Source organism: Telopea speciosissima, chromosome 4 (assembly GCF_018873765.1).
Source record: "Telopea speciosissima isolate NSW1024214 ecotype Mountain lineage chromosome 4, Tspe_v1, whole genome shotgun sequence".
Taxonomy (NCBI): Eukaryota; Viridiplantae; Streptophyta; class Magnoliopsida; order Proteales; family Proteaceae; genus Telopea; species Telopea speciosissima.
In genome coordinates this window covers 9,414,601-9,439,770 of record NC_057919.1, presented here as the reverse complement: position 1 = coordinate 9,439,770, position 25,170 = coordinate 9,414,601, and the positions used below count along the sequence as shown (strand labels likewise).

Below are 25,170 nucleotides of genomic sequence, written 5' to 3'. Positions count from 1 at the left end.
TATCAACCCTTAACCCTTTTCAAAGTGCTTTTATTCCATCTAGAGCTATATATTTATGATAATGTGTATGTTGTCCATGAAACTCTTTATGACATGAAAATTTTCAAGTGTAAGGATGGTTTAATGTAGGGGTGCAAGTTTGGCCCTGTCGGCCCGAACCCGCCCTGAGCCCGAACAGGGTCGGGGCTGAGATATTTGGCCCTGAGGGTGGCGGATCAGGCTAGAAATTTTTGGCCTTGAGTCAGGGTCGGGTCGGGCCAGGGTTGAGGCCTCGGGCTAAGCCTGGACTGACCCTATTTTAATATATACTATAAAATATATATTGATATATAATATATTATATATGAAGATAATAAGTGATATAATACATTTTATTATAGCGTTATTTTACGTAAAATTAATAATTTTCTCTTTGGCCCATTCCAACTCATGCATTTCCTTCCCCCTCACCATGGTCATGGCCAATCAGGGTCAGCCCAGCCCGACCCTAAGGGCGGTCAGGGTTGGATTTTTCAGACCCTGAGTCAGTGTCAGATCGGGCATGAGCCCAACTAAGGGGACTCAGGATTGGACTAGGGTTCTATAAAGCCTGGCCCAACCCGATCTTGTTGCAACCCTAGTTTAATGACATTAAAATTTGATCTTTATAAGGCTTATGATAAGGTTGAATAGTCTTTCCTTGAACATTTGCTTTTCAAATTTGGTTTCAATGCCATTTGGGTTAATTGGGTGATGCTATGTGTGTCTATAATATCTTATCATATGAAATAGAATGACTCTCTTGTTGGCCATTTTTCCCCATAAGGGTCTTAGGCAAGGCTGTCTACTTAGCCCTTATCTATTTATATTTTGTCAAGAAACATTTTCCTCCCTTCTTTTAAAAATTGAACAATAAAAAATCATTAAAGGTATCAAGGCCATTCGATGTAGTGATTCTGTTTCAAACCTTCTTTTTGCTGATGATGGTTTAATTTCTTGAAGGCTTGTTTGATGAATATAACACCCTTTTGAATCTTATTAGGGATTATTGTAATGTTTCAGGTCAATCTTTGAACATGTCTAAGTGTTATACCCGCACCCCGGATCATAATTAATTTTTATTTTTCCCCGTGACGTGTGGTTATCACTGCCACGTATGCTGGTGAGCTGTTCTCACTAGTGGTCAAACCCAGCTACAAAATTATTGACCACAGTGCGGGTTTACCTGTGGAGGAAACTATTCGGGGTCATGGGGGACAAACCATGACAAGGAAATAGTAAGTTCTAGCCTCAAGTCTTATTAATTATTCTTCCCTTGGTAACCTCGAAGTGCGGGTCCGGGCTTGAACCGCTCGAGCTATTTCTTGAGAGAAGGGAATAATTTAAGTTCGGGTCCCACGTACCTTTAGGAAGTACATTGGGGACTTATACCCATCTCTTATGAACCCAGCTAAGAATGGGCTTTTCCCTAATTAAGGTTGTGGGCAGGCCCATTTAACTCTATTTGACCCAAAGATGGGTTAACCCATTCCTTTACCCTAAATAAGACCATGGGTCAACCCATGAAGCCCTCTTGACCCATTTAACTTAAACTATCCATTTGGCCTAATGACCCATTTATCTTGGATCCACCCATTTAATTTTTGACCCATTTAACTTAAAGGACCCAAGCCCATTTTCTATAAATAAGACAAAAGGGGGGGGGGCATTCATTTTCATTTCTTCTCCCATCTAACCTAAATCGTGGAGGAGAGAAAGAGGAGAGAAAGGAGAAAGAAGAAAGAAGAAAGAAGGAAAGAAGAAAGAAGGAAGGAGAAAAGGAGAAAGAAGGAAGGAGAAAAGGAGAAGGAGGAATGGAAAAGCTTGGTTGAAGGCTTGGAACCTCACCTTGTGAAGCCCTCTACGTGGAGCTTTTCTACATTGGGGAAGGTAAGCCATTGAAACCAACATCTCTTCATCTATTTTGAGTTTTGAGGTTTGGGAAATGGGAGAAATTCGACCTAGGGTTCTCTTGGAACCCAAGAAATCGATGGAACCTCTAAACCTACACTATAGTGGAGTTATTTCACTCCATTACAAGCCCTAAGCCTAAGTAATCTCTTTCCATTTAAGAAATTTAAGGTTTCTACCCTATTATGTCCTAATTTAGGTTCTCTTTGTTTTCCCTCTTAAATCCATGGGATTACATGGACCTAATGAAGTCTTAGAACCCTAATGGACCTAGGAGGAAGCTTTCTTGAAGCCTCCCTACCTTTAAACCCCTTGGAAAATGAATCCCTAGCAAGAAACCACCCTGAAATTACCTTCCCGAGAAGGCCCCTGTGAAGCTCGGATTTACACTCTGCTTCGCTTTTCAAACCACATCCGCATCCGACCTTGACTAAAATTGTCCTGAGCCCTCGTGAAGCTCGGATTTACACTCGGTTTCAGCTTTAAAACCACATCTCGCATCCGACCTTGACTAAAATTGTCCTGAGCCCCTCGTGAAGCTCGGATTTACACTCTGGTTTTGTTCAAACCACATCAAACCACATCCTATCCGCATCCGACCTTGACTAAAACTGTCCTGAACCCCTGGTTTCCTAGGATTTACATGTGGTTGCAGAATTTGGGCATGAAACCACTCCTGCAACCACTTTGTTTCTGAAACCTTATACTTAAGTGATTATGGGAGACCTTTTGGGGATCCTTTCCCTTCGCTCGTTTAACCTTATTTCACTCTTTGTTTAGGTTAATATATTCATCTTGTGGCTTATTGCTTGATCGAGGCGACAACTCATAACATTGGGGCATAACACATATTGTGAGTGGGTTTGGTTGTTTGGGCTTGATATTATTATTGCATTGTATATATGTCATCATTATAAATTATTAAGCATGCTTACGCATATTGCATACTTTTATATATGAATGTTATGATGTTAATTGGAGATGCTTTACTTTGATGGGTCTCGTGCGGTGGGTGCGTGTCTAAACCCCAACACTATATACATTTATGAAGAAATTATGTTGAATGTCATGTTGAATCAGATGCGCGTGCGTCTTGGTAACCGGGCACTAAACCAGATGAAAAGTTGATGCGCCCGGATTACCTCTCGGGACGATAGGACTTGCATGTAGCTGTGGCTAGGATTTTACACCCTTATGCTACGACCCTTACCAACAGGGGTTTAGGTGTTGGGTAATCAGTACACCGGATTCTGTGGAGGTGGGAGAGGCCATCATGGTAGTATTGGTTATCGGGTCCGCACCGAGTGGTCTTGGAGGCTTCGATCGGCGTAGGTCCCACGTGACAATTGAGGTTTCATTGTGGCGATAAGTTAAGTGACCCACAGTGTCTCCGAGTTGTCACAGATAGCATATACCTCGACTTAGTTGTGATGTTAGGTGGAAAATTTACTTAACATATGCATGCATCATTGGACTATGTGAATTGTGTGTTTGTGCATCCCCATCCCCTCACTGGCTCGTGGAGAGCTAACCCCTCGTGTACACAATTTTTAGATTATGATGCAGTACGAGGAGCCAAGTCGTGTTAGAGGAACATGGCAACGGGTGTCCTTGTGACGATTGCGCCTACGGGCCGTGAGAATTCTTGGGACTTGTTCCCCTTTTGTTTATTTTAGGGCATAGGCCCATGTAAAAATATTTACTGTTTTACCCTTCTTAATCATTATTAGATGGTAATGAAAAATGGATTAACTACAGTATTTATCATCTAGGCTTTGATCATCTTGTAACTATTGATTTTATACGCTTCCGCAAAACTACTGATCATTTGGAATGTAATATTTCCCTTTCCGCACTCTGATATTATATTATTTTAATATTAGTTATGACTGTGCGTTGGGACACTGTGTCAGTGATCCTGGCAGCTTAGTAGGATGACAAGCGTTGTCCTAGTCACCCCTTATAATGTATTTTATCCCTTGTTGGGATGGGGGCGTGACACTAAGTCTAGTATCTGATTTAGTCCCAGTACCCCTCTTCCTATTAAAGGGGTTATATCCACTATCACCAAGTTAAAGTTGTTAATGATTTGGGTAAATATTTGGGAACTCCCTACTAGCTTTGGTCGTTCAAAGAAGACTTTATTTTCCCACAATATAGAAAGGGCTCAATCCAAACTATCTGACCGGAAAGAAAGTCTCTTATCAATTGTGGGTAAGAAAATCTTGATCATATTTGTAGCTTTTGCTTGGCCATCATATTCATACGTAGAAATAAGAAAGCTGGGGGTCTTGGTTTTTGAGATATTAAATTGGAATATGCAAAAGCCTTAGGAGGGGTTTGTGAACCCTAGGATGGTTGATGGGTGAACCATCTTTTATCGGTGGAGGGAAAATTAAATCTTTTTTGGAGTTTTCTTTTAGAAGGGGGGGGGGGGGGGGAGTTCCCTGTGTGGGATACTGAATGACAGTCATGTGTCCATACCTTCGATGTATGATAAAAATTTTACCGTCCATTGTGCTGCCGTGCATGTTCTTATTAGCTTAGTTGGTGCATGCGGCGTGGCCCTGCATCATACGCAGAGAACGTCTTTCATTTTTCTTTTTTTCCGTAAACAACAAAAAAATAAAAAAGACACACATGACACCCCTGAGGCCTGAGGGAGTTTTCTAGTTCACGTTCTCCACCCGGTCCAAAAGAGAAGATACTCCCGAATATTCCCTGTAACTTCCCCAGTTTTCAAGTTTCCAGTTTCAAGCCAACCGGATAAGAGCTTGCGGTTACTCTCACGAGTCCCCCTCCCTCCCCCAAGTCCCGAACTATATAAACCATGTCTCTTGTAATCGCTTACCACCAACCTCTTTCTTTTTCCAAACAGATTGATAAATGGACAAATAGATCCCTATAGTCATGAATATTTGAGCTTCTCTATACCAACTAACAATTGCAGATCATGGAGAAATCGGACATTTTCAAAGTCCAGGGAAGGGACAAGCGTGGGCGAAAGATTCTCCGCGTCATTGGAAAGTTGTTCTCTGGTGAGATTTCTTATTATTCTCTTCTTCATCTTTCTCCAGTCCTGAACTTGAACGAGTCAAGGTGACTCTGATTAGTTTTATTTTCTTCTTCTTTCTTTTTTCCTCTTTTCTGTGACTGGCCATCGCCAGCAAGGAATTTGAGTGGCGAGGCTCTGAAGAATTATTTGGAGGAGAAGATCTTCCCTCAGTTGGAAGACCGTCCATTCTCGGTGGTTTACGTGCACACGAACGTGCAGAGGAGCGAGAATTTCCCAAAAATCTCAACCCTAAGATCGATATACGAAGCTATCCCGATCAATGTGAAGGAAAATCTCGAGGCGATTTACTTTGTTCATCCGGATTTCCAGTCCAGGCTTTTCTTCGCCACTTTCGGTCGTTTTCTCTTCAGCGGAGGGTAATGGTTCAACCACTTACACTTTTCCTTATGGCGCATCTTAGACATTCCAATTCGTCAATCTGAGCACCTGCACGGCGCATATTAGTGACACTTTTACTATGGGCTTTTTTTCTTGTGTGTTGCAGGTTGTACGGGAAGCTAAAATACATGAGCAGGCTGGAGTTTCTGTGGAAGCACGTACGGAGGAAGGAAATTGAGATACCGGAATTCGTGTACGATCATGATGAGGAGCTGGAGTACCGTCCGATGATGAACTATGGTTTGGAAAGTGATCACCCTAGGGTGTACGGTGTGCCAACGGACTCTCCCGTTTCTCTGTACTCCATGAGATGTATCTCCTAGGGGCTTTTATTAGTTACTGATAAGAGTTGGTGAGCTGTTGGTCTCTAGAATGCGCAGGGGGGGTGGTTAGTTTGGCTGTTTGGAGTTTTCATAGGGAGACACCAAATGTGAATAATCCTTTGTAAATATCGAGGCCCTTTTTGGAAATTTTAGAAGAAAAAAGGGTAATGAATGCGAAAGAGTTGGCGTTGAGTCCCATCACTTGTCCGTTAACGATTTACTTTTCTTGATGGATGGGAAATGGGGTAGGAAGTTATAACTGAAGGACAAAACCTCCTGGCAAGTGGCAACTTATGTATACGTTAAACCAGCAAACAAAGGTGGCAGTTTAGATTAGGGAAGGCTGGGAAGCTTCGTGAATAAACAATTGGATTGGGTTTTATTAATCAGACTAATTGATTAATCAGGCTATACAAGGTCATAAATAGGTTTAAATAGGCTAATCATTCCACCAAAAATAAAATAAATAGGCTAATAGAACCAGAAATGGTCTGATGGTCTGTCAGCCAGTCAGAGTATATATGGGTAATTTTGTCCGGGAATGTGACCTACGCCAATATGTTCTAATCCAACCCATACGAAGGAAAGAGACTACAGAGAGCGAATGTGAGAATGCATGTACTACAATATTAGTGGCGTGTCTACATCTCTTTTACATGGACAATTTTTTTTTGATTGCTCGATTAAGGAAATCCACCATTCTAGGTTTCTTAATAAAACATCATTTTATGTACGAATGGTCTAAGATACTCTGTAAGCCCATTTAATGACGTTTTTGTTTTGAGAGAATGTTCTTTTCACATAAGTGTTTTTTTTTTTTCAATTCTTTGCTATGAAAATAGTTTTTTATAAAAGAGAAACAACGTTAATCCGTCTCATGTGTCTGGACGCAGCTTAGATATACTCCTAGGCAAAGAATGTTGCTCCATTATTAACCCATAATAATTCTGAATATAATACCCATTTTCATGAATTATAACAAAAAAATATTGAAAATTATATTGAAAAATCAAGCATACTTTGATAAAATAAAAAAGAGTAAAGAATGAAGGCTGGACAAGAGATCTACAAATCGCTTGCAAGATTTATTTAAAGGGGGCCCACAAAAAGTTTAAATTTTTTTGGTTTTTCTTCTGATTAAGAGAAGATAAAAGTTTTAAGTAGAAGATAGATCTCTCATGGGGTTGGAGGTTGGCTTAATGTTTTTTTTTTTTCCTTTCAATGGTCGTTAGTTATTTCCATTTGTTAGCTTAATTAACACAAATTTTTTTCATAATCCCATAAACCTAGGCCCAAGCAAATATCATTACATGGAATAATGAAGTTTTCAACAACAAAAAGTTGAAAATAATTGAACCATTAATAAATCAAGGATTAATGGTCAATTAATCCACAAGATGCAAACCATTACGGATCTAATATTAATATATCCATCCAACAACATCAATTGAAAACAACTTAATCTCCATGATATAAACCCATGGAGCCCATAACCTTTGTCCCTAAGACAACTATTTTTCGCACACAACACAACAAAAGAACGAGAGATTAATGCTGGTTTCTTATAAGTGATTAAGGATAGGCCTGGATGATGGATTGGACAGTAGGAATGGTTGTGAAAGTGTAGCGCCTAAACCCAGCCTTGTCAAGAAGGTGAGACCATTCCTCTTTGGTCCTCTCCTTCCCATTGTTAGTATGTGTCATCATAGCCATGTCTAGCATCAATCCTACACTCTTGTACTTATAGTCTTTGTTGTCCTCGATTACGGCTTCGACGATAATCACCTTCCCGTCGGCCTCGACAATCGCCTCTCTACATTTCTTCAGGATTTGGATGCACTCCTCATCTCCCCAATCATGTAGGATCCACTGCAAGTATCAAACTATCAAAAACTATTTTAAGAAATAAATTAACCATGATCGTATCAACATCTTTCAGCACCAGTGGTCTAGTGGTAGAATAGTACCCTGCCACGGTACAGACCCGGGTTCGATTCCCGGCTGGTGCATTTAAATTTTTTATTTTAATTAGTTTTGGTTTAGTTCTTACTAACCATAAGAAAGGCAGCGTCAGCTTGGGGAACAGAGTGGAACATGTCTCCTCCTATGTGATCAACTCCATCACATGGAAGCGCCGTGGACACAACATAAGGGAGGTCAAAATTGATGCCTCTAAGCCATGGAAAGGAATTCACTAGCATCCTCAGCGTCGTCCCATTACCTCCGCCCACATCTACAACCGTGCCGACCCCCTCGAACAGCTTCGCACAGCCCTCCACAATGGCAGGCACCGCCACCCTAGCGTCGCAAGCCATGGCATCGTTGATGAGCTTGGAAAAACCTGGGTCTCGTGCTGTGCATTCCCAAATGTCATTCCCATGGGTCGCCTCGAAAGGTGCCAACCTGCCATCGCGAATACGGGTAGCGAGAGTCTGCCACGGGGCCAGAATCACTGGGCTACTCTCTAAGAGTATCAAGGCCGCCAAGTTACCTTCTCCATTTCTGATCAAGCGACGAGAGATGGGCGTCAGGGCGTAACCCGTTGTGTCCTTCTGGTTCTCCTGGCTTCTAATGTTGGTAATGGGTTTCTCTTTGAAGACTCTACGATGTACTAAGAAGCGTAGTATGCGGTAGAGTGGAGATGGCGGACAGCCAAGAGTGGCAGATAGCTGAGAGAGCGTCATGGGTTCTTCACCATGAGCCTCCATAGCATCCGCTATGCCCAGTTCGATAGCGCACTTCACCACTCCCGTTTCCACAAAACCAAATACGTACCTCCATATCTCCACTTCCGCTTCTGCATCTTCTTCCTTCTCAATCTCCGTCATCTCTCCTCTTCTTGCTCCCATTTCCTCTTTCTCTCTAAACTAGAATGCTGAACGCAAGTGGAATTCGAGCTCAACTATGTTTGGAATAAGGGGAAAAACAGATTAAATAAGGAAGGAAGGAAAGAGGCACATCATCTGAGCATCAGATTCACATTAATCATGTTTTGAAGGTCACTGTTTCAATTACGGAGAAAAAGTAAAACCTTATTTGTAATTTTCACAAGCTTTTAGGGAAATATGCTATTAAAAAGACAAAATGGCATATATTAACCACGTGATAATGAACCTTTACTAATAATGCGCACTAAATCTTTTTTGTTTTTTTTTTTTGTAAGAATGCGCACTAAATCAAGATAAGATTTACTTTCTTTTGTTTTTTGGTAAGAAGTCAAGATTTACTTTTGCTACGATATATTGTTATTTATATTTGTTTAACATAAGGCATTTTGCAACATGAGACATCCAAATTACACACATTCATCTCATTCATAATTATAAGTATCGGTATTGGCACCCATATCTCGGCCGATATTGATGTGAACACCGATATGGATTAGGTCGTATTGGGATGATTTTGCTGGCTTGATCTAACTTTTTGGTTGATCCATCTGATCGATGTTGATATTAAACTCAAACGATACTGATACATGTCATTCGTGAGTTCGGTACCTTTGCATGTACGTGCATAGGTGCACGTACATGTGAGAGGCAACCATCTATCCTATTTTTGTCATTTACAAGGGGAGGAGGGGTATTTGTGGAAACAAAATAAACATATGATTGATTATGAGATGTACGTTCACTTGCTCACACATCCATCTAATCCATGTTAATCGTTGGATACATTAGTTCAAATCCACTGCACGTACGCCTAGAGTAGTTAGTCTAGACATACGAATGGTGGAGTGTTACATGTCAATTTTCAATTTTTTCCATTTTTGTGTTAGCATCATTTCCAACTGAATAGTCACTCTTTCCTCAAAAAATAATCTTCTAAAATTCTTAAAAGTGTGCAGTGCGGCAGTGCTAGTTGGAGATGGTGACACTTGGCTGCTCGGACATCCAACGGTTCAAACTCATTGATATGGACTGTTGGATGTCCTAGCTGCCAGGTGTTGACATCTCCACCTAGTATTGTCGACTGTCGCACTACACACTTATGAATTGGAGAGGATTAAATTCCCTCTTTCCTACCATGTTTTCTGAAATTAAGAAACATCGTCTATTGGATCTCTCACTCTTAGAAAACTTAAAATATGACGTAGAAGGAGCTCTGTTCAACATCAAAAGCATAAACCTTGATGTCGAATGTGCATTGAAGGAGGCACACTCAACCTCGACTCGAGGACTTTGACGTCAAACATGGTCTATTGTACATCAACATTCATCCCTGAGAAATTTGATTTGGAATGAGTTTTGTTCAAACCACTGGGGCATGAGGGACCTCTAGAGCTATAAAAAATGAGTCCTCCAACATCTTGGAACACCTTGATCATCATCGCCTAGTTTATACCAGAGTGACAAAATGAGGTGTCTACACCGATCGATTGACATCTGACAAAATGATGTGTCCTATTATGTGTAATATGCTTAGTAGTTTGATATTTCTTTGCTATCTTCTACATTTGTTTCGAAACTTTAAGGGAATTGTTGTACTTGCTTATTAAAAAGTTTAAGCCTAAAACATTTTATTAACCCTCCCATCTTGTAGCTTGTTGCTTTTGTAAGAGAGCAAAACAACAAAGGAACTTTTTTTTTAGCGCATTGCTCACAAACAAGTGTGAGGAGTTTATAAGTATTCATAAGATTGCTAAGGAATATGGGTTTAAAAGGAAAGTATCCCTTGTTGGGGATGTCCGAGTTGGGTGGGGGTAAGACACCTTTTCACACGCACACGCATCGAGCCATGGTGGCCGAGTCAGGTCCTAATGTGGGTGTAGGTTATACATTTCAAATTTCAACGTGGTAAGGGTACAACTCTTTGTAAAGACATACGCACATGTATAGGTACCATCCATACGTATAGGTATTCATATGTGTTGTTTTATCTTGGTGGTATAAACGTAGGTTAACATTGTTTTCACAAAAGGAGTCTTTTCAAAACTTTAAGGAGAGTATCATTCTGATATGACTCAATCCTACTATGTAGTGGTTACTGATTCAACAAACTTTTTTTTTTTTTGATAGAAAGAAGGCTATTCATTCATGTGTGCCTAATGCCAAGCAAAAGAAATTAAAATACATAGTACAAATAGAGGACATGATAAATGCAAGGTGTGGATATACAGTATCCAAAACCAAGGAGTGGAAATTGACCCGATCTCACATGCCATTGACTGAGTCATCTAAGCTAGGGGATGAATTACAACCACTTCCCTAGATAAAAGACCATAGATACACTTAAGATTAAACACATGCATATGTGTGCCAATTGAAGAGGCCCCATACATGTCAAAAAAACCAACTCCAACCTACCCACACATGCCGAGCTGCCATAGCCCACTGACTCAACAACTTGATGCTACATTTTAGATTGTACTTCATCATCACAAGATAAGGGATTGTACTTCATCTTCAAAAGTAACATTTGTTCAACAATTTCAGTCTTATACTGCCATTCATACTTTATTACAACAGGTTCTCATAACTAGTGACTCCCAATTAAAAGTTGCACTTTTCGTAACATTTTTTCTTAAGAAAATTATTTCACACACACAAACAACATAACACAATAAGAGAGAGAAAATTCTTCCCAGTGATTAAGGATAGGCTTGGATGATGGACTGAAAAGCATGAATAGGTAGGGGCTAAAGCCGACCTTCTCAAGAATGTGAGACCATTCCTCTTTGGTCCTCTCCTTCCCATTGGTAGTATGTGCCATCATAGCCATGTCTAGCATCAATCCTAGATTCAGATCCTCTACTGCTGAGCTGCCCGGCAGGACGGTGCTGTCAAGACACGGTGAGGCACGCAATGTCTGCCTTACCCTTACCCGAGGGCTTTGCCCGAGTGGGGGTAAGGCAAACATTGCACGCCTCACCGTGTCTTGGCAGCACGGTCCTGCCGGGCAGCTTGGTAGTAGAGGATCCAAATTGATCAATCCTACACCCTTGTACTTGTAGTCTTTGTTGTCCTCGATCATAGCTTCGACAATAATCACCTTCTCGTTGGCTTCGACAATTGCTTCTCTACATTTACTCAGGATTTGGATACACTCTTCGTCTCCCCAGTCATGTAGAATCCACTGCAAGTATCAAACCATGAAAGGATTATCCATTCATCCATCAATAAATCCTTTTACAAATTAATTAACCATGACAACTTTCATCATCCAGCACCAGTGGTCTAGTGGTAGAATAGTACCCTACCACGGTACAGACCCGGGTTCAATTCCCGGCTGGTGCATTGTTTTTCGTTTTTCTTTTCCAATTTCCTTTATTTTGGATTTTTGTATTTTCTAAAATACCCCTTAAGATCCCATTTTCTTGGCTACCAGCCACGTAGCCTCCATATCTCCCATTTCCTCTCTCTCTATAAACTAGAATGGGCTAGTGGAGGTAGAGAATGATGTTAATACCTAATTTAGGGAAATAATACCACATGATAATCACGTGTTATGAACTTCAAATAATCTAAATAAAAATTTACTTTTGCTAAGATATAGTTAATTAACTTTCATCTAATCACTTTGTCTTCCTTTCTTCTTGTACTTCATTTCAAGATGGAAATGGAAATGAAAATCCATGTAATTTAGGCATTATATAAGTGCAGGAGAGAAGGGGAGGTGAATCCAGCGATGAAAGCTTGCATTACTAGGGGAGTCAAAAAGGAAGTTGCATTGAATGAAATCTTCTCATATTAAAATGTGGGAGTGGTTATTGATTAAATGTCTTTACCAAAAAGAAAAGGTTATTGATTAAATGTGATATGATTAGGATGAGTGTACGTGACCAGTTGAAAACTTGAAATGTTGGAACTTTGAGTGGTGGGAGGAACTCCAATGCCCGATCTGCACTCTACTTTTGAAATTCTTACTTATTTTGCCACCCATTAGCTATTCTCTTTTGCCCTAAATTTGGAAGTATTATGCAGGATTCACAGTTTGATTTCAATTTCTAACAAAAGGTCGGAAAAGAAATGGGCCGGCCAGGTTTAGTAAACCAGGGTTCCAACTACCATCCATGTACGTACGATCCATATTAGATCTGACCAACTACCCATCCTACCTCCTCTACATTTTTGACAGACCCCGACACCGTGGTTCATAGCCACGTGCTCTAATCCTCTGAGCTACAATCCCCACCTTGTCTCCATTGGATCTGTTCCCGGGAGTACCCTAAAAAAGGAACCTTTCCTCTCCTCAGCCATTTCGGGTTAAGAAGATGTGAATGCGTCGTTCTTAAAAAGAGAAAGATACGTTTTGAGGTGTGAAGTGGAAAGATCCAAACTTCTCTAAGGGGTTAGGGTATTTGTGAACCATTTACGGCATAAATATAAAATTTAACATGTTGAAAATTTTTTAATGTTTGTTTCCATAAAAAAAAAACAAGCATAGGAAAACTTTTAAACATGTAAAATTTTATAAAGTAAAAAAATTTGAAGTGAAAATTTTCAAGGTAAAATTTTACACCGAAACAAACAGAGCCTTAATAGAAAATTTTCACTTTTCAACAACTTTCTTGGGGAAGATGAGGGCAATTTTGGTCACTTTATTCTTCAATTTTAGTGGATTTTTATCTTAAGGGCATTTTGGTCATTAGATTCCTTGAAACTAACGTCTAACGTCCCAGACTAACGGATTGGACTAGGGAGTTACAAAGTTTGGAAAGTAGGGGTGCATTTGGAAATAATGAAAGTTCAGGGGGGCATTTGGAAAAAACCCAAGAAAGAAAGAGTTCGACTCTTAACAGACAAACTGATATCTGTATGCAAGAGCATCTATAGCCGGCTAAGGTTGACTCATGGTTTAGGGCTTGAGCTTGTACTCAGAGTTGCCTGAGAATATTGAAAGAATAGCTTGCATACGAATAATAGTCTAGGACTTGCACCAAAAAATAAAAAGTTAAAGACGATTCAGAAAGCACCAACCAATTAGGTTATAAGCCTAGACGAAAACAATAGGGATGTTATGTTCAAAGAATCAGGCAATCAAACAAATAAAAGTAGCACACTATTCTGAATCAGACATTCATTCACCACTTTGTGTTCTGATGCATAGAACAACTGAACGAGAAATCGGCATCTAGGAATAAAACTCAAAAGAAGAAAAACAAAGCAAGAAGAGAGAGAGAGAGAGAGAGAGAGAGAGATTATAGATCTCCTTTGTCCTTTGTTCAAGAAGCCAGACTTCACCTATATTACATAGCGTAGTTCATTAAACCTAGTGTAGGTTCAAGTCCAAAGGACATCTGAAACGATGTGTCCTACTGTATTTAATATGCTTAGTAGTCTAGTGGTTCTTTGCTTTCTTCTGAATCTGTTTCGAAACTTATAAGAGATTTTTTTTTTTTTTTATGAAACAAAGAAATATATTAAAACTTAAGAAAAGAGGAACGTCTGTACATCGTAGACAGAAGGGGGTAGGGTATACTGGTACGTAGCGCATGACTTAGCCAACTTGAGTAGGGGATAGACCCAAATACATTTTTACCGACAAGCTTAAAAGTGTTAAAGTTGTCCGTTGCTTCAGCTAATTGGAAAAAGATGGGAATTAGATTTCTAGCAATATTCAAGTGCGTAGTAGAAGTAAGAAGGTTCTGTAAGTTAGTATTTGTAAACCAAAATTCAGTAATATGAAATCCTTTGCGGCTAGCATGTTTCCACCCCTGCAAGAGTCCTGTTAGTTCTGCCTCCAAAGTGCTATTGGAATGTGAAAATCCTGCAGATGTTAAAACATTGTGCCCATCTATCAAAATGCAATATGCCCATCCTGCTAAACCTACAGAGGGTTCAAAAAGGCTTGCGCAGCATAAAACAGGGAATTGCAATATTGGGTCAGAGATATGAGAAAGCTTTAATTCTGGTGGTGTATTAGTGCGCACAGTGCAAGTGGAAGTGTTCTCCCCAGGGGAAATCCATTTGGAGAGAGAAGCCTTGACAGGTAAACCTACATTTAAAACACGCCAAAAGAACACTTTAAACGTACCCACACGTATATGTACCACCCATACGTACAGGTACTCATATGTGTTGTTTTATCTTGGGGGTATAAATGTAGGTCAACCATGTCTGCACAAAAGGAGGCATTTAAAAACTTTAAGAAGAATATCATTCTGATATGACTCAACCCTACTGTTTATTGGATACTGACTCAACAACTTGGTTCTACACTTTATTTCAACTACAATATGATAAAATAAAACATGCGGAATATTCATGGAGATCAATGAGCATACAAGATCACAGTGGTGTTCTTGACGTACCTGGATCCGTGGTTGTGGAAGCCGAACTCTTGACGATCTCTGTTACACACGAACTGTTGGTCTGGTCTGCCCTCTTCCACTAAACTTTAGATTTTCTCATAGAAGTCACTTAATGGGCCAGTGACAACTATTTATAGTGGTAAGGGCAGGGACCAACCCTGCATAGAAACTAGGGTTTCCTTCCCATTAAGAAAATAATACTTTAGGTCCACACATAGTAACTGGACTCATACCATTAAGGCAGCTCCTATCAACACTGCTAAACCGGTTTTGTCAAAATAAAGTGTGACTATGCTAGCCCACCTTTATGAAAATCTTACAATCTCCCACTTGGGCTGCATATGTCACAAGTTTTGATTTTGAAATCCTTTTAAAACGACTCTCCGGTTTAGACAAACGGATTGTGGCCACAAAAGATAGTGTTGAATGGAGTATACCTTAAACCTGATGCCTTGGTCCGAATGAAACTACAAACACCCAACAGTGCAGATCATCACATCTAAAGAGACATGGGACCTAATACGTCAAAGTGCTTATGGCTTCACCGACTTGGGCTGTACAGTATGAGAGTGTGGTATGGAAAATGCATGATATAATGATCAACATGCCAATTTCCAAATTGGTCCAGGCTTGGTAACCGAATGAGCCGCATGAGACAAAAGCTGAAGGTCTCATTTACCATAAGCGTCGCCCAAACGCAAACACTTCACATAAGGAAGCTCATTGAAACTGGGTCCGAATGTCCCAACATACTAGTTCACGTCCTCGAAACCGAATGAGGCTCTTCTAGTGAACAAAAGATGTGCGTGTATTTACTGAAGGCCTCAAATACCAAAGGAGACAAATACACCACATAGCCTCAAATATCTGAAGGAGGCAAAACAAGTGTACACAATAGAATCTGCATGCTTTTACTTAACAACTGGATGTGCGTGTATTGACTGGAACCTCATGTACCAAATGAGGTAAATACACCACATATGATCTCAATTAATTCTCTATGAGGCAATTAATCAAGTGTATACACATAAACAAATGGCCATAACAAAAATGCATGTATATTCTTGAGAATGTCACAAAAATATAAGAATCTGAAGTCGGTTGCAACTGTATACATAAGCAAAACTCCCACTAATAAAATGCATCAAAAGAACTAATAAATTCCATATTACTGATATACTCCTAAAAACTTTTGGAGTTCAATCCTTAGTGAGAGAATCAACAAGCATACTATCTGTAGTAATGCACCAAACTGAGTTTTGTGACTTACAAACTTTCTCTCTAACAAGGAAGCATAAATATCAAATTTCGAGTTAAAATTCTTCAGTCATAGAGTCTAAACAGTGACATCACAATAGGTCACAAAACTCTGCTTGCATAGAGAAAAGCAGTCGATGTCCATAAGACACCCTCTTAACATATAGCATCATCTGTCATCTTGGCAGTTACCTAATGTGCTACTCTAAGATTATAAAATAAGCAATATCAATCCATATGTATTCTTGAGTTTACATTAAACTACCAACATTAGATGCACAAAGAGTATTATTCAACTGAATTCACTGAGTATTGGTAAATCTGTTTTCTTTCACAAGAAATCTTTTTGAAACAAACCAAGAATATGTATAGTTCTATTACGGTGAATCTTAATGCCTAAACATAAGAGGCTTCACCAAGATCTTTTTTTACCAAAAAAGAAATCTTTTTGAAACAAATCAAGAATATGTATAGTTCTATTACGGTGAATCTTAATGCCTAAACATAAGAGGCTCTCCCACTGATCCTCAGATAAATATTGTCAAACTAAGACAAGAATAACTGAATAATGTACCATACAAGAAACGTATTGAGCATTTTATCTCCATTTAACTCAACTTGTATGACATGATTTATAATATCTATTCACAGAACACACTCACACTATTATAAGAACTAGGTGTAAGCAAAACAAAATCCATGTAAGTGTTCTTTAAAGCTCATCATAAACAATGAATCTTCTGTTTACAGGTGTAATGAGTTTCTGTTTCTTAGCACTCTCAATCAGAATGTTACTTTTTTGGATGGTCATATTCATAATGTATATCATGACTGTCAGACATAACCGATTTGACTCCTCCCACATTTTATAAAGACATTTATGTTCAATGGAACTCTCAGCCAAAGGCTGGGGAGATTTGTCAACTTTAAAATGGCAAAATCCATACTCACTGTAGCCACATAAAATATTAAAGAATCTGTTACATTCCTTAAATTGGAACCATTCAAGATTTTGATGGAAGATAATTGGGAACTTAAAGTTGATAAACATGATCATACAAAATTTACCAAAACATACAATATGCAATAACTGAAGGCATATCAATATCCCAATAATATAATTGAAAACTGATTAATTTGGGCTTATTAATCAGATTTATCCCAGTTTTATTTTCAGTAACTATAGGAAAACATAAACTGGGGAAAGATCCGGCATCATCAGGGTCACACCTGTGGTGGCAAGATCGCCCAACACGCAGTGGAATCTCTCATATGCAAGGCGAGACACTTGCAACAACACCACTCTAAAGATTCCATCACCTGTGGTGGCAAGACAAGAACCTCTAAAGTAGTGAAGTCCAAAACGTCACCCTCACACCATCAAGCGAAACCGACCAAACAATGACTCACCTGTGGTGGCAAGAGCACATCATTCGGCATATGATTTCCTTGACTACAATCCATCCGAATAGTCAATGATGATCTCACAATCCAAGTAACTAGCCCACTGAGTGAAAGCGTAATCACTTAAATCATGAACCCCATAGACTTGGACTGCTACTGAATGCCCATTTAATTTCAATAATTTCCATCAATATTGTTTTTATCATAAAACACACATAGCCAATATATTTAAAGAAATGTCACCTAAATCAATCCTTTCGTGACGTTCAGAATTATCACATAGTGTCAATATCATGAATAGGCTACATGCAATCCCTCGTGACGAAACCGAATGTCACAGACTGTATAACACCGATAAGCAAGTCAAAATACATCAAATTGACTAAAAATTCATGAAAGGCTAGTGTAATGCATATAAACCAATGTGTAATACATCCATCACCCATAGTAGGATAGAATTCTATCTTCCTATGGTGACATCATAATAAAACTTCATATAAGATCAAAAACTTGTTCACTATTGAACTAATCAATCTTGTTTGAATCTTTGTCTTAAACCAAAAGACCAAAATCGATCAAAAACAAAAGATCATACTGACAACGAGTTTACTGGCTCAAAATAAGTCGACGGGCCGGATTATAGAGTCGACCCAACCTAGTGGAATTCGATGACAGAAATACCAATAAACAACAGTAGGACTAACCAGTCAATAGATTCATAATTACGACATCGTAGAGGTTCCAAAATAATGAATGTAAGCACAGAAAGTAATCCACAAATGTTTATTGATAAATAATTTTCAAGATCAGAAATGATATATGGAACCAATCAACAGAAGCGATTTCTAAAAATGAAGTCAAACTCAATAATCATACGGTCAAAATTGAAATTATTTCAATAGAACAAATTTAAAATCGTATGATTTCTAATTCACTTCCCTAAACAATTTATAGTCAATCCATCTATAAGACTTTTCAAGTAGGTTTCATTAAAACTATGATGGAAGTATCTAATCTGTAACTTTATAAGCCCATGCTTACTACCTTAATGATCCAAAAGCTCAATCATTTGTGGGCATCATCATATCCATCTTGTACGCAAGTTTCAACATATTAAAATTTCAATATCTTCACATATTTATAGGATTGCCTAAAATAACTTTATGGGATATAAAACGATGGAACATGTGACAACAATATCCCCTCAATGGTAAACTTGTAAATACCACACATTAAAGATTGTGTTTTCCTAAATGTCACAAATAATCAAAAAACATACATCACTGATTATAATACCTCATGACAATACAAAATGTCACGAGTTCCTTATGTATTATAACACATGTGGTTTTATTTACCACCTTGTGACTTACTTAGATGTCACAACCTTAATGGCACTGAATCCACACATAGAATAGTCCAAAATGTGATATTGTAAATCGTACATGTATGTGATATATCATGAGGGAAAACAAAACATAGATGATTGACCAATTAAACAACCAATATGCACCAAAATTTACTTTATGTATCCAAACAACACCTTAAAAGGCCAAAGGGATACATACTGTAGCCAAACAAACCCTTATATGGGAGTTTAATTTAATGTCTCTCAAAATTGAGAGTATACTTTAACACGTTCCTGATACTGTATGGAACATTAAATTATCCTTAACTTAAATTTTATACTCCCATCGGTTTAAGACACTCTTTAAATTCAGGATCAGAACGGTCAAAAAATGACTTAAAAATATCCTTAAAATAATTTAGAAAATCACTTTTATTAAAACTGTTTCCAAAATGGAATTGTTTCCCTGAAGTAGAAGTGCATAAATGGTATTCTGAAGCAAAAATATTTCTCTGCAACATTTTCATGAATTATATCTCAACAAAAAGTTACTTCTGTAAATGAAATGAACCAAATCATTTTTTACAAATAATCCATAATCTGAATTGTACCAAAACAGACAAACTTAGCCAAAAATTGAACAAAGTTCATAATTACATTGTCCCACTGGTCGAACCATATAACCGGCTCGGAGTACATAAATCCATCCTCCCACCGGTTCGACCAGTCAATATAATAATGTGTTAAACATGGCATGAAACGATGATAAGCCTATAGTAAAGAAAAATTAATACAGGCTTATATACTTATTACACATTTTCAAATTTATTGGACTTTATAATAATAAGCCACCAAAAACACCATATGAGCCAATTTTATTTTCATTCAAAAGTCCTCTTTAGGCATGTAACAAGTACAATAGAAAAAAAAAAAAAAAATTCCAAGTGTTACTATACATACTAGTTTCCTGTCGTGCCAGTTTGATTTATAACGAGGTACAAATCAAACACATAAACGTGTTCCTATTGAAACACCACAATGCACGAGCATTGCCTCATGATGATAATAACAAACAATCACGAGATATACATCACATATGTCATATTGTTACAATGAATACCATCAAAGATTTGTACTGTATTATGGAACACAAGAGTATGAAACAATTAATATCAATATAAGGTGTTCCATCATGCCATTACTAGATCCAACAAGTAAATAATTTTCTATCATAATAGCAATCACAAAATCTCATTATGTGAAAATTGAAAACACAACAAAAAAATTTCTAAGTGTTAGAAATCATGTGTTCCCTATCTTGACAGATCAGAACAGCACAGAATATAAACAAAAAACAGAAACGTAAACTAAACCTCTTTTTTTTTTTTTTTACAAAAAAAACGTTTTTCTGTTTCTGTGTCACCGTTTTTTTGTGTCTGTTTTACCTGTTTTTCTGTTTCTGTTTCATCTGTTTTTCTGTTTCTGTTTTACATGTTTTCTGTTTCTGTGTGAATTTCTGTTTTAGTGAACCATAACTGAACCGGGCGAACCAAAGGCAACCCGGATAACATAGAACCAAAACGGCCAAACCCAACCAAAAATAGTCCGGTCAAATAAATGAGTTGACCAGTCAACCGGGTTGAGTCGGGACAAAAACTGGGTGGCCTATCCGCCTATCCGGGTTATCGGGTCGGATCGTCGTGTTGACCCGATCCGGGTGCACATTAGCAAACCCCTGTCGGCACACGATAGCAAAACCCATCTACTTTTAACTTTATCTTCACTTTTTTTTTTTTTTTCTTTAAACACTGTTGACCGTTTTACTTTACTTTTTGACTTCTTTTTTTTTTTTTTAATCTAAATAATCAAAAAGCTAAGGGAATCAGACGGGAATATTCCCATCTTCTTCCCAAAAACGCAAAAACCAGAACGAAAGGTTTTAGGTTTTTTTTTTTTAAAATTTTAAAACGCCCACCGTCGGTCACAGTGGTCAAATTGGGGACCGACAACACAGGCAGACTCCGGCGTAGGACCTCCTCCCTTCGGCGATTGCAACGCCGGTGTCAAAAACCAGAAAAACTCCACCCATCAACGAGTATTTCAGGAAAAATTTACATTTTTTTTTTTAAAAAAACATTCTGCCGCCCTTAGCGGTGGCCAAAACACAAGGCCGACGACCAGGGTAGATCCCGGCGAAGGACCGCCTTGCTCTGGCGACGATAACCCCGGCGTCAAAAGGCCGGAAAAAAAAAACTTTAAAACCCCTTTAGAGAAAACCCGATTGTCCAAAACGAAAAACCTTTTTTTTTTTTTTTTTTTTTTTTTTTTTTTTTCTTTATTTTATTAAAATAAAATAGAGACATCATACAGCCATGGTCTTGACCATGGTTGCAGTATTATTATTTTATGCACAGTCAAAATAAAAAAATTACAGCATCATTGATCAATCATGATTGGCTCTGATACCATTGATAGAATAAAACATGCGGAATATTCATGGAGATCAATGAGCATACAAGATCACAGTGGTGTTCTTGACGTACCTGGATCCGTGGTCAAGAATTCGGCTTCCACAACCACGGATCACAGTGGTCTTCCACTCAACTTTAGATTTTCTCATAGAAGTCACTTAATGGGTCAGTGACAACTATTTATAGTGGTAAAGGCAGGGACCAACCCTGCATAGAAACTAAGGTTTCCTTCCCATTAAGGAAACAATACTTTAGGTCCACACATAGTAACTGGACTCATACCATTAAGGCAGCTCCTATCACTAAACCGATTTTATTAAAATAAAGTGTGACTATGCTAGCCCACCTTTATGAAAATCTTACACAATAATCTACAACAATTTCAGGATTGTACTTCGTCATCACAAGATAAAGGGATTGCATTTCATGTTCAAGAGATCGATAAGTCTTTTACTTCCCATTCATACTTTATTACAACAGGTTCTCATAAACCAGCGACTCCCAATTAAAAGTTGCACTTTTCGTAACATTTGTTCCTAAGACAACTACTGACAAGAGAGAGAATTCTTCCTAGTGATTTAAGGATAGGCTTGGATTATGGACTGGACAGCAGGGATGGATGTGAAAGTGTAGCGGCTAAACCCTGCCTTGTCAAGAATGTGAATCCATTCCTCTTTGGTCCTCTCCTTTCCATTGGTAGTATGTGCCATCATAACCATGTCTAGCATCAATCCTACACCCTTGTACTTATAGTCTTTGTTGTCCTCGATCACTGCTTCAACGATAATCACCTTCCCGTCGGCCTCGACAATCGCTTCTCTACATTTCTTCAGGATTTCGATGCACTCCTCGTCTCCCCAGTCATGTAGAACCCACTACAAGTATCAAACCATGAAAGTGTTATCCATTCATCCATCAAAAAACTAGTATTAAAAATCTACTAACCATGACAAAATCATCACCTCCTCGCACTAGTGGTCTAGTGGTAGAATAGTACCCTGCCACGGTACAGACCCGGGTTCGATTCCCGGCTGGTGCATTTAATTTTCATTTTTCCTTTTCTAATTCATTTTGTGAGCGGGTTTGATTCACTAACCATAATAAAGGCAGCATCAGCTTTTGGAACAGAATGGAACATATCACCTCCGATGTGGTCAACCCCATCGCATGGAAGCGCCGTGGACACAACATGAGGAACGTCAAAATTGATGCCTCGAAGCCATGGAAAGGCCTTCACAAGCATCCTCAGCGTCGTCCCATCACCGCCACCCACATCCACCACCATTTCGATCCCCTCGAACAGCTTCGCACAGCCCTCCACAATGGCAGGCACCGCCACCCTAGCGTCGCAAGCCATGGCATCGTTGATGAGCTTGGAATGACCTGGGTGTTCTGCTGCGTATTCCCAAACGTCATTCCCATGGGTCGCCTCAAAAGGTGCCAATTTCCCGTCTTCGCGAACACGGGTAGCAAGAGCCAGCCACGGGGTCAGCATCACTGGGCTGCTCTCTAGCAGTAGGAAGGCTGCCATGCTACGTTCTCCATCTCTGATTAAGCGACGAGAGATGGGCGTTAGGGCGTAGCCCGTTGTGTCCTCCTGGCTCTCCTGGCTTCTAATGTTGGTAATGGGCTTCTCTTTGAAGACTCTACGATGTACTAAGAAGCGTAGTATGCGGTAGAGTGGAGATGGCGGACAGCCAAGAGTGACGGATAGCTGAGAGAGCGTCATGGGTTCTCCGCCATGAGCCTCCAAGGCATCCGCTATGCCCAGTTCGATTGCGCACTTCACCACCCCCATCTCCGCAAACCCAAATACGTACCTCCATATCTCCACCTCTGCATCTTCTTCCTCCTCAATCTCCGTCATCTCTCCTCTTCTTGCTCCCATTTCCTCTCTCTCTCTTCTATAAACTAGAATGCCGAACGCTAGTGGAGGTCACTGTTTGGAATACGACGGGACATAAACTAATGATGTGAAACAATGTCACACTCCTCTTCTTGCTCCCATTTCCTCTCTCTCTCTCTCTCTCTTCTATAAACTAGAATGCCGAACGCTATTGGAGGTCACTGTTTGGAATACGACGGGACATAAACTAATGATGTGAAACAATGTCACATGTTAATCAGGACTTGTCTCTGGTGCAGCTGTGGCAGGAGCTGCACTGTGCAGTTCGAAAACCATCTCAAATACAGTGGGAGGTGGTCATTTCATATGTACGGCCCTGATGTGAATCATGACTTGGTTCTTGTGCAACTGTGGCGGAAGCTGCACTGTGCAATTCGAAAACCACCTCAAATACGGGGGAGGTGATCATTTCACATGAGGGGCCCAGGTGGGATCCAGGACCTGTGAAATGACTATTTTACCCCTGTTTTTACTATCATTTAACGGAGCTGCACCTGTGTTATGAACATTTATTTAATAATCTAAAGAAATGTTTACTTTTGCTAAGATATGAGACATGAGTGACATCCAATAACTTTGAGCCCGGATCAGGTTAACGTACCTGGTTCGACCTTGGGACCTGATCCGTGCCCAAATGGAATCCACTGCCCCTTCTGTGGACCCCTTGGATTCACTTTGTCTTCCATTCTTCTTGTACTTCATTTCAAGATGGAAATGGAAATCCAGGTTGTTTAGGCAATTATGAGTGCAGGAGAGAAGGAGAGGTGAAGCAATGAAAGCTTGCATTACTTGGGGAGTCAAATAGGAAGTTGCATTGATTGTAATCTTCTACTATTAAAATGTGGGAGTGGTTATTGATTGAATTTGATATGATTAGGATGAGTGTGACCAGTTGAAATGTTGGAACTTTTGAGTGGTGGGAGGAACTCCAATGCCCGATCTGCAATCTACTTTTGAAATTTCTACTTATTTTGCCACCCATTTAGCGATTCTCTTTGGCCCAAAATTTGGAAGTCTTGTGTAGGATTCACAGTTTGATTTCAATTTCAATCAGAAGGTCCAGAAAGAATTGGGTTGGTCAGGTTTAGTAAACCAGGGTTCATATAAGGGGGATCGCAATAGGATCGGCCACACTCGATTCCAATTCAAAGAAAAATTGCTGTTACCCAATTTGCAGGAATGTTCCTGCTACCTGGGCTTGCAAAGAAATGGAATAATTTACTTTTCCTTAGGGATCACAAATACTCTCTAGATTATAGTATTTCCAAAATATCTTTTTTGACTCCATTTCTTTGGCTGTAAACTAGTTAGTAAGAATATTCCTACAACCACAGTAGTTGCAAAATTTCTCCTCCTCAAAATAAAGGAGCAGAGGTGTCTTTCCATATAAAGAAGAGAGAGATAGACTCATGAAAGTGATGACGTAGACTATAATCTTGGAAAGAGTTCTTTTTCCCAATCTGTTTTTTTGTACTTCATTTACTTCAATTCTAACCAAGCATGACCAAAGGCATCGCAAGTTCTAATATAAGAACTTTCCAAAAACAATTTAACCCAAAATAAACTTCATCTTATGACATAAAAAATAAAAGACAAGGGAACCTGGAACATGTCCTGACTTGGTGTAGTAAACTTGAAGTCGGCATTAACAACTAAATAAGCACTTGGAGATGGGTTAAGTTGGGTCTTCTTTGTTTTCTTTTAACTTCTTCAATTGATTTTGCATACAAATTTTGGTTATGGAATGCAAGTGTCCTTTTTCTATTTTTAGCTTTGTAAGATGTGGATAAAATTGTCAAGAGGGCAGGTCTCGGCACAACAGTAAAGT

At 39.1% G+C, this 25,170-nt stretch overlaps 3 protein-coding genes and 3 non-coding genes across 6 annotated transcripts; 4 read left to right on the top strand and 2 right to left on the bottom strand.

Moving 5' to 3' along the window:
- Window positions 1–4,818: 4,818 nt before the first annotated feature.
- LOC122659775 (protein GDAP2 homolog) lies at window positions 4,819–5,755 on the top strand. The gene is made up of 3 exons (XM_043854908.1): window positions 4,819–4,967; window positions 5,097–5,361; window positions 5,490–5,755. The coding sequence occupies exons 1-3, from the start codon at window positions 4,883–4,885 to the stop codon at window positions 5,704–5,706; spliced, it is 567 nt and encodes a 188-aa protein (XP_043710843.1). The 5' UTR covers window positions 4,819–4,882; the 3' UTR covers window positions 5,707–5,755.
- Window positions 5,756–7,249: 1,494 nt separating this feature from the next.
- LOC122657421 (acetylserotonin O-methyltransferase-like) lies at window positions 7,250–8,551 on the bottom strand. The gene is made up of 2 exons (XM_043852119.1): window positions 7,761–8,551; window positions 7,250–7,575 (listed from the first exon to the last, which is right to left on the bottom strand). The coding sequence occupies exons 1-2, from the start codon at window positions 8,532–8,534 to the stop codon at window positions 7,279–7,281; spliced, it is 1,071 nt and encodes a 356-aa protein (XP_043708054.1). The 5' UTR covers window positions 8,535–8,551; the 3' UTR covers window positions 7,250–7,278.
- Window positions 7,645–7,715, top strand: TRNAG-GCC. Its single transcript has one exon. It is a non-coding gene; the product is annotated as a tRNA-Gly (tRNA).
- Window positions 8,552–11,868: 3,317 nt separating the features above from the next.
- Window positions 11,869–11,939, top strand: TRNAG-ACC. The gene has a single exon. It is a non-coding gene; the product is annotated as a tRNA-Gly (tRNA).
- Window positions 11,940–22,014: 10,075 nt separating this feature from the next.
- Window positions 22,015–23,324, bottom strand: LOC122657420 (acetylserotonin O-methyltransferase-like). Its single transcript, XM_043852118.1, has 2 exons — window positions 22,533–23,324; window positions 22,015–22,311 (listed from the first exon to the last, which is right to left on the bottom strand). The coding sequence occupies exons 1-2, from the start codon at window positions 23,322–23,324 to the stop codon at window positions 22,015–22,017; spliced, it is 1,089 nt and encodes a 362-aa protein (XP_043708053.1).
- TRNAG-GCC lies at window positions 22,405–22,475 on the top strand. The gene has a single exon. It is a non-coding gene; the product is annotated as a tRNA-Gly (tRNA).
- Window positions 23,325–25,170: the final 1,846 nt, after the last annotated feature.